This window comes from Mesitornis unicolor, unplaced genomic scaffold (genome assembly GCF_000695765.1).
Source record: "Mesitornis unicolor isolate BGI_N332 unplaced genomic scaffold, ASM69576v1 scaffold16329, whole genome shotgun sequence".
NCBI lineage: Eukaryota > Metazoa > Chordata > Aves > Mesitornithiformes > Mesitornithidae > Mesitornis > Mesitornis unicolor.
Genome location: NW_010208099.1, coordinates 1 through 9,882, shown reverse-complemented (window position 1 = coordinate 9,882; position 9,882 = coordinate 1). Strand labels below are relative to the sequence as shown.

At 38.5% G+C, this 9,882-nt stretch overlaps 1 protein-coding gene across 1 annotated transcript in view; it reads left to right on the top strand.

Moving 5' to 3' along the window:
* Positions 1-5,790, top strand: part of RNF125 (ring finger protein 125, E3 ubiquitin protein ligase) — a gene marked incomplete at both ends in the record, with an annotated part of 7,059 nt that extends 1,269 nt beyond the window's left edge. Inside the window, 3 exons of the mRNA XM_010192371.1 lie at positions 1,137-1,231; positions 2,597-2,687; positions 5,722-5,790. Coding sequence (XP_010190673.1) covers positions 1,137-1,231; positions 2,597-2,687; positions 5,722-5,790 — 255 coding nt within the window. The remainder of the gene's footprint in view (positions 1-1,136; positions 1,232-2,596; positions 2,688-5,721) is intronic.
* Positions 5,791-9,882: the final 4,092 nt, after the last annotated feature.

The window sequence follows — 9,882 nt, the reverse complement described above, 5'->3', positions numbered from 1 at the left end:
CAGCAGGAGAACACAAGTGATCTGATTATGGGTATTTGCAGTGGTTTATCATCTTCCTTATGGCTGCAGGAAGCATTGGCTGTATTTCTTGTGTAAAGCCATCAGTGAAGTCACTAAGATGTTAAAAAAGAGAGTGCATTTAGTGCATTATAGCATCAAGATACCTTTGTATGTTGTTTCTGATATTTGGCAGACTACCCTTGGCAAATGCTCCTGCAGTGTCTCAGTCAAGCCAGTGCATGGATTGCTGTGTTGGTGTAAACCTAATTTCATTTGCAGTTTCAAGCCAGGGACTGGAAATTGCAATTAAGTGACTGAGGCATGAGTGTGTTTCAAGACGATCATTTTTAGTGGAGCCATGACACAGACCTCTAGGACAGGGTCACCAAGACTCACCAGAACTGGTCATCAATGTTTAAAGGTTAAGAATGTAGAATAACCTATAAGTAATATTAATGTCTCTGCACTGTTTCCATGCAAATAATATTTTAATATCTCAACATGGCAACTTTATATAATTTCATATTCTTTCTTGTAATAGAAAATACCTCACAATTGCCCTTCACCAGGTTTGTCATGTAGAGGTTCTGAATTAAAGGAAATCGGACAGCCAGTAGATGCAGCAATATAAAACCTAAATCTTAGCCTTAATGAATCTATTAAAAAGTTTTGCTGATGACATCACTGAGGTCAGAATTGGGCCCTCATCCTGAAATACTTTTGTTTTTAACAGACTTGATCTAGATTTTCAGCATTAAAAACAGAGCAAGATGTGAACTGGGAAAGTCCCCCTCCCCAGCCTAGAAATGTTTCCCTTTTGCCTCCCAAATTTCATTCCAAAATATTACGGGCCAATATAAGGGACAGATAAAACCACCACAAGCCACTAATTATTTCACTCAAATTGACTACTCTCATAAGCTGAATGTTATTACTATAAATTGTATTAGAGCAGTCCTGAACCAGTTAGAAAATGCTTGAGGAACTGAGGCAGTACTTGAAGGAGATGCGAATTCTTCCTAGGTATAGGCACAATGTTGTAATAGGGCTTTGAAATAGAAAATTTTGAGAGTGATGTATTAGCATGAATGTGCTATGGTATAAAACGTGACCAGCTGCTGCTTTTCATTGCTTAGGTATGTCTGAGTGAAATGAGAGCTCATTTAAGAACTTGTGAAAAATATATAGAAAAATATGGACCTCTACAGGAGCTTGGAGATCCTGTAACAAGGTAGGTCTTGGTGATGATAACACTGCAGAAGCACTTTTGAGTTTGTTATCCTAACATAGTAAAGTCAAATTGGTAGAAGTAGTGAAGTAGTCTCTTTTTTTTTAATTTGAACTTGTTTCTGTTTTATAGAATAGAGCACAAATTCTTTAGTAATATTTTAAAATCATCATACTTAAATAGTACTTAGAATGGATGTTTTTTCTTTAATGACTACAAAATAATAAGTTTTTCTTGCAGTTAGTATGATTTTGATAGACTTTAGCCCCATGTGACCTGTTTGGTAGAAACAACAGTATTCTGAGAATTCATTAGTTTTTGCTATTTTTCTTGGGGGATAATTATGTTTACTTTCAAATAAAACTCCTTGAAATTTGTGGCTATTTCCAGAATTAATAACACTAATAATGATCTAAATGTATTGGCTCTCTTCTAATAATTTGTTCTTCAGAAATCATTTTGAATTAAGACTTGACAGCTTTTCTTAATTATATATTTACAGTATATATAGAGAATATATATATTTACAGAATATATGTGTAGTATGTCTGAAGTTCAAATTCTTTGTACCTTTCATTCTCTTTCAGGGCAGGACCTGTTAGAGAAATCAGTTTCAATTCAGTTCCAGAATGACTGAGATCTTGAAATTCAGTGGCCTTTAGTTTTGTCCATTAATGAATATGAACAATTTTGATATCATTGTTAAAATGCTTTTTTGATATATATATATTTATATTTAGTCCCTATACTCTTTGCTACTTGAATTCTTAAATGACACATTATTCAGGTTCCTTGCTCAGAAGACCTATCTCCTTCTCAGTTATTTTTATTTTGATGTTCAGAAAAACTTGAACATTTATTCACACACATTTGAAAAGTGCACTAAGCTGCAGACAGTGTTTCCACTGTGCAACAAGACCATACTCTGCACTGAAAACTAAGTAGGAATCCTCTGTGAGAAAGCACTGATACTTAATGAGGGCTCCTGAGAATTGGTAGTTTGGTCATGCATGCTCCAAGTGTATCACAGCAAGTAAATGAAGTCTGTAGTTGCAGTGTTCAGTATTTTCATCCATTCTTCTCTAAGGTCATGGTTATGTTACGAGCGCTTTTCTGGATCAATATTTTGACATGCTGGCACAGTTCTGTGCAGTGCTCGCAGCATCCATTAGCCACACTGACCTGCCAGCAGAGCGTACATCACACCCAGGTACATGTCATACACCATGCTGCATTTTAGCTGGGGCAAAAGGAGCTTCTAATGATATCTGGCAAAAGAAATCTAAATACTTCCTTTCTTGCTTGTAGTACTAAGAATGTATTAGTTCTGCCTGCAGCCACTGACAGTATACTACCTCTTATTCCCAGATATTCCAGTCCTTATTGCCAGAGTGAAGTAGACGAGGATAAGCTAATGGAGCATTGTCTCACTTACCACAGATCAGAAAGGAGAGCAGTGGTAATATGCATAAGTACATATTTTACTGACTTCACATGTTAAACTGCTTAATTCTGGCAAGCATTACTGACAGGAGAAGATAGACAAAGATAAAATATCTTAATTGTTTTTTGGTTTTGACAGCAGAGGGAAAAACTTTCCTGTAGTCATTCCCCATCCCCCTCTCTCACAGATAACCATGTGTGCATATAACATTTAAAATATGAGCACTCCTATCATTATGAGTACTGGTAGGAGCGCTGAACACGGTGTAGGTAGTCTTACAACTGATATGACACACAATTACTTACAGACAAGAGAACAAGCATTATTAGGTTGTGTCTTGCCTGCTTTTAAATCCCACCTGTGATATTTCCACTGACCTAACTCAGATTCATGTGCAGCATTAGCTGTGTATTGCAGTCGGGGTTTTGGGGTTTATAACTTGAGAACTGCTTATGGGGCCTCATATAGGACAGTGGGGTTTTAAATTTTTTTTTAAGTTAACTTCACATAACTGGCTTCATTTTAAAGGTCCATGGAGGCTGCAAAGTCTTATCTGAGTTAATCCTTTAGTGTATAAGATTTTGTCAAATTTTGTATTTTTCAGATTAGACTCCATATTTACTTTGGTCAACTGAATTATCAGTAATTTTTATCACACCTATCTGTCTATAAGCTCCTATTTTTTCACTCGGAACAAATTCAAATAGCTGTATTGTGTAGCTGTAGGGCAGAATTAAGCCTTAAAACTTAGAAAATTATGAAATCCTTTGCTCAATTCAGAGTTGCATATCCAAGCTGATCCTGAGAGACTTGTGAGTCATATGCATTATCCAGCCTCTGTTGCACATTTCTTTCAAACCTAATGTAAAAACAATATTCAGAACTATGTTTGCCTACAAATCATAGAATGGTCTGGGTTGGAAGGGACCTTAAAGATCATCCAGTCCAGCCCCCTGCCATGGGCAGGGACGCCTCCCACCAGACCAGGTTGCCCAAAGCCCCATCCAACCTGGCCTTGAACACTTCCAGGGAGGGGGCATCCACAACTTCCCTGAGCAGCCTGTGCCAGTGTCTCAGCACCCTCACAGTAAAGAATTTCTTCCTAATATCTAGTCTAAGTCTACCCTCTTAGAGTCTAAATAATGTAAAAATTATAAGCAAGGAAATGAAAATGTGATCATTTACGTCATACTGGTTTCATAATTGCTTTAGTTGGTTTAGAAACTGTAGACACCACATCATTAATGCAAAGCAGTGAGGGAACATGCTGAGAGGTGTACTTTGTTTTTTGTTACTGACACACTGATGCTTTCCTTTAATTCTGAAATACCTTTGGAGTAACTGTTTCAGGATTTCAGGAGTACCTGAAAAAGTGATTGGACTGTAACCTCTAAGCACACAGATGAATTAATTTGTTATTGATGACCAGAGAAATCCTGTATGTTTTTTGTAGCACTTCCATTGCTTGGATGGTAAGTGCTACAAAAAACATACAGCAATGGCTTGGATGATAAACAAATTGATTATTTTTAAATTAGTTTATTATTTGAATGATAAACAAATGGATATGTTAATTGTTTGGATGATAAATTTTATTTTGGATAAAACAAATGCTTTTGCATGACTGTTCTCTTGTAGCTAGCAGGAGGGAATATATTAACCATCAGATCTATGTAGGTTGACAGTCCTTGGGATGTCTGCAGACACGAATTATACAGCAGGGATTAGCATAATTGACAGCTGATCTGGGAGTGCACTGTGCCTAGCAGTATTCATCTTGCTCAGAGAACACTGTTTGGCCATACCAGATCCACTTATTTCACATTTCTATTTTTTTTTTAAACACTGGTAACATTTCTTCTGTTAGACCTCTAAGATGAAAATTGAACACTTACTTCCATTTATTTATAGCATTGTCCAATTTGTTGTTTAACATCTGGGAGAGATCCAGGCTACTTCTGCAGAAATTTTATAAGGCATCTTCAACTCAGACATATACTCCATTATGAAGACTACATAGTGAGTAATTATATTTTCAAACTACTGGACTTGATTTCTTTATGTATATCTTCTTCCGCACCTTTTAAAATCAAGAAGTCACGAGAAGAACTGAGCAGATAACTGCACCACAAAGTCATGAAGCACGGCAGATGTGTACAGAAACAGAATAGTCTGGTACTCAGAGGTGCCAGCTTACAGATCCTGTCCTCAATTCTGTTGCTGTCGAATGGTGGGACAAGGGAAAGGTACCTCGTTACCTCTTGTCTTAACAGGTATTATGCATCTGGCTCATGGATATAAATGACTTGGAGATCCTCAAATTAAAACCTAAGTACTTTAAATTAACATTGTTTCAACAATCCATTTTTATTCTGTAAGAACCTAAGATAACACCATTGTACAGCTGAAAGCTGCTGCAGCCATTTGCTGTCTGAGTGGGCTGTAAAATACAAAATGCAGCACAAGCATTAACATGGTGTTGGAATCTCTCAAGAATATCAGTCAGTGCTTTCCTATATTTATGTTTGATACTCATCCAGACAGAATCCCAAAGAAAGATATAAAACATTTTTTAATAGGGCACTAATGAAAATGATGTCCAAATGCATGGCAGGGGTGAAGAACCGTATTAATAATTTGGCAGAAACAGACCTATGTACAATAGCATTTTAAAGACAGCTCACACATACCTAGCTACATAAAGTATAGCTAAGACTTCTTATTTATTTACACAGTAATATAACGTGCGCTACAAAACTGGACTTTAATAAAGAGCATTAGCATTGTTGGGTTTTGTGTAATCACTGAATTAAACTGTTTCTGCATCTGATGTTTATTTATTTCAAGTTTCATAATGATTTCTTTTGCTTTATGGTGCAGTGTTTACCACTAAGGAGTAGAAAGTTAAGCAGTAAACTTTAAACATGGATGTAAACCCACTGAAACCAGTATTCTGTTAACTGGTAAACAAAGCAGTCAAAATTAAATGTATCAACACGTTAATTACTATCTTGATAATCAATAAAATATCCTTTTTTTCTTCTTTCAGGATATAAACACTGCTGGTGAAGTTCTTGCTGAAGGAGTTCTGGATGGGTCATTCTTAGAATATGTCCATGTGAGTCATCCAAACAGCGCGTAAGGACTGCTGCAAAAGAGTGGAAGAACGTGTTCTGTAGATAAACATGGTCATTAAAATTTAGCCTTTTGCAGTTAATGAGTGTTCGTAACCTGCATGGACCTGAAAATGTTGTGGGTTTTTTTCTCTTAAGCATTGTTTTCTTTTTAAATTCTCTTTTTCTTTTAAATAAAACTTGTTTCATTTGAAAAATGTGGGGTTTTTTGCAAGGATGAAAGAAAATAGTGTCAGTTTCTCTGCCTGAAGCACAATGGTCCTGAACTTGGTCCTGCTAGCCCAGTGTACAGAAACACAGCATGACAGCAGCCTCTCCTGCGTGTCTGCAGCTCTGTTCCAGGAGCAGGTCAGTCTTTGTACATTGCTGAAGACAATGCAATGCTACAGGTAAATGACAAAAAAACCCAGCTTTTTAGATGCTACAAATGAACAACACCCCCCTCAAAACAGTATCAGGCATATTACTACTGTCAAGGACAGCATTACTGACCCCATAAGACTACACGTAAGTTTCCACTTGCAGTGCAAGATGAGACTCAAAATTAGCAAAGTTGGTAAATGAAAGCTGTCTTGAAAGGATAGCAAGAAGTGAATATTATTTTACAGTAAAAACATAGAAGCCTGTTCAAGAGATGGACAGTGTCTTTTAACTAACCTGTATTCTTACTATGTGTTGAGGTTTAAGGCCACTAAATCCTGGACAGACGCACTCTGATACCCCCTCTCCCTCCCCAGAAGGAAAAAAACAAGAAGTGAGAGAGGTTGGAAAAGAAAACTAACAGATTTATTTAAACAATAATACTACAGGATAATAATGTAAATAGGAAAATAATGAAATACGTACAAATATATATATATATAAAACAAATACAAAATCGTCCCCCACCCTTCCTCCCCCCCCCCAGTGACCATTACGTCACCAGAGGCTCTGTGGAGCAGGGCACTGGAAAAGTCCCAGACCAAACTCAGCAGCAGGTGCGAGCAGGATTCAGGAACACACAGATCAGGATCGGAGGCAGATGAACTAGCAGGGTTCTGCTGGGACTTCGGCCATCACAGGAGAAGGGCAAGAGGGAGAGCAAGAGAAAGGCCAAGACCCTTGCGGTACCTCAGCTTTACACTGAGTATGACATATATGGGATGGAATACCTAGTTGGTCAGTTTTAGATGATCTGTCCTCTCCGCTCCTTCCTGCGGGTGCGGATACCGCACCTATGGTGAGACAGTGGCCTTGTCATATTTACATACTGTCTGGAAAAACATGCTGTTAGTTTCAGCAAGCACAGCCACTTGACTGCACTGAAAAGTAAAATCACTAAATAGAAAATTAGTTCTCTTTAGCTCAAATCAGGACGCTATGTAGGTTTAAAAAGTATGTACAAGTTTTTATATGCACACTATTAACATAGTATCTTTCAAAGATGCAGTTGGTTTGTAAGAAATTAAAATTCGTGTTCATGAATAGAAGCATGCACAGTAGCTTGGTAGTATGTTAACAAGGAAACTCTCTATAGACTACATGTCTTTACTATTTTTTCTTGGAATCAGAAAGTGGCTCTTTTTTGGGAAGAGAAATATTCAATGTTTCACCTGCCTGGGAAAGTTGCTTTCCTTTCTCTTTGAGAACCGTCCTTAGGAATGAAAACTCAGTCAGAAAGATGGACAGTGGTGCTACAAAGAATGAGAATTGCAGGAACATTTGAATAACTAAAAAAAAAAAATCTGGTCTGCCAAAGTACTCAAAAAATAAAAGAAAAAAGTTACTGGATTTATGGCTTCCTGCACATCTGAAAAATATAAAGAAAACTTTTGTATGTATGAAATATGGTACCACTGAAGGAGTGTTGTCCTTGGTTTTGTCTGTGGCTGGAAGAGTTCTTTGTCAGTAGTGATAGATACATCTGGCAACAGCAAAGGATGTCCTTCCCTTGCACGTGGCACCTTCTGATCTACCCACAGTGACACAGCTTTCTCCTTCCTCTTCTGCTCACATCCATCTTTGCTCCCACAGAACAAATCCCTGCCCTTTTCCTATTGGCAAGGAGACGCGCTGTTGCACCAACAGCAGCATTGTCAAGAAAGCAGCCAAAATACTAGTTGTATAAAAACTAGTACAACACTGTAAAGTAACTGTGCAACGGTGATCTAAAATGTACCTCTTCGGTGGTAGTTGCTCCATTGCAAACAGCAAAATTTTATGAGCAGTTGTACAAGTTTTCACTGTTGAGATTTCATTTCACAAACATGTTTTATCATGAGGAATAAGAAGTTGGCAGGGCTATTGGTTTAATTTAATCTAAAAAGTCTGATTTAAAATGCTTTCCTTCAAATAAGTGTTTCATAAACTTCAGCTGCCTGATTTCTCTTTATATGTTGTCAGTGTGAATGGCAAAAACTACTTAAGATTTACAAGGGTGGTGCCATGTTATATATTGCTCCATGGTGTACTAGTTGTCAACTCCAAGGTCACAGCTTTATTAAAGGATCAAGATTTACAATAACGTTAGTAAGAGCATGAATGCCTTCACATACCTTCCTGTAGTTTACTTCCCTAAGGTATCTGCACCATTTCTCCCCCTGCCAAAAGCTACCAATCAATAAATACTGCAGTCTCCTGAACAAAGTTCAAATGGACCCATCATGTTCCTTTAGTAATAAATTCTTGCTTTTAACACCTGCCTTCAGAGGACATAACCCTCTTTACCTGCAGTAATTAATTTAACTTCACAACAACCTTATTTAGTGAATAAAAACTGCCCCCCTTTTACAGATTAAGAAAGTGAGGCATAAGGACATGCTTTACTGAAGTCATACAGGAAGACTGAAAAGACTTGGAAGCCCATTTCTGCCAGCCTCTTGTGCTGAGGCTGGAGGCTGTGCTGTCTCTCTCCCCATGAGTAACACAAGGTGGCTGCATAGCATCTGAACTGAGGTTTCTGTAATTCTTCCTTTTAATGTACTGTCATGACATGGATAGGGCACACCTGAAGCTAGCTGTACAGCTGTAGTTTAGTCCTAACTGACACGAAAACACACAAGAAGTGTTCTGCAGGCTATTTACCGCTTAAAGGTGTAGGTCTAGGTCTTCTTCTGGCTGTACCCGTACTGTTAAAGAAGTTACTGTCACCAATTGCCACTCCTTACCCCTTATGCGTACTCTTATCTACCAGCCAGGCTTCCTACTTAATTTCAGGGGAGAAGATAATCAATATAATAGGTGACCTTTATTTATTTTTTTATATATATATATATGTGTTTATGTTTACTAACCTTTAAGTAGTTTGCTAAGGGTTGGTTTTTTGTACCCAGTCCATGAACAGCTCAGCTCACCCTTAGCAGCCTCTAACAGAGCAGTGATGAATACAGAGGAGCAGTAACCTCCAGAGCTAGCACAGCCACAGTTACAAGACACCTTACCACAACACCTCAAATCACCAGCCCGTCCTCTCCCAGGAGACCTATCCACCCAGGGAGATCTGCCCTGACCTGAAACATGGGTAGTACATATCCCAGTCCAGGTGCCTTACTCTTACATTGGGCTCATTGCGTCAGAAGTGTTTCAGATCTTCTGGTTCTTAGAGGCATTTGAATTTTGCCTCCATGTGGTCTAAAAAGATGGTATCTATGGCAGTCATTGGCTTTTGCTTAGCTGCCTCTGTTTTTGCTTAGGAAGATACCAGCATTTTTAGCTAATAGTAACTGCAAAAGATCCTGAGTAAGAAAACAGAGCTAACACCATTCACAAGATGGCTCACCACTCATCCTCAACCCAAGCAAGACCTGGGCTTCAGCTTCGTTTGCTGCAGCTCCCTCTCCAAACGACGACTCTAGACGGTGGCATGGGCGTCACCTTTTGCTGCTGATCATGGGCAGATATAAAAAGCAGCTCTGATGGATGCCTGAAGCCTAAATAGTTTTGAAATACTGGAGACTGAAAGCACACGTCTTCCCTGAACGCCTAGCTATGGTGTAGACAGCTGCAGTCCCAAGGAGATAGAGCAGAAAGAGCCTGAGCCGAAGCCCCGGCTCCGTCTACCCGGCACCGACCAGCTATACGCTGAGCTATAAGTCACC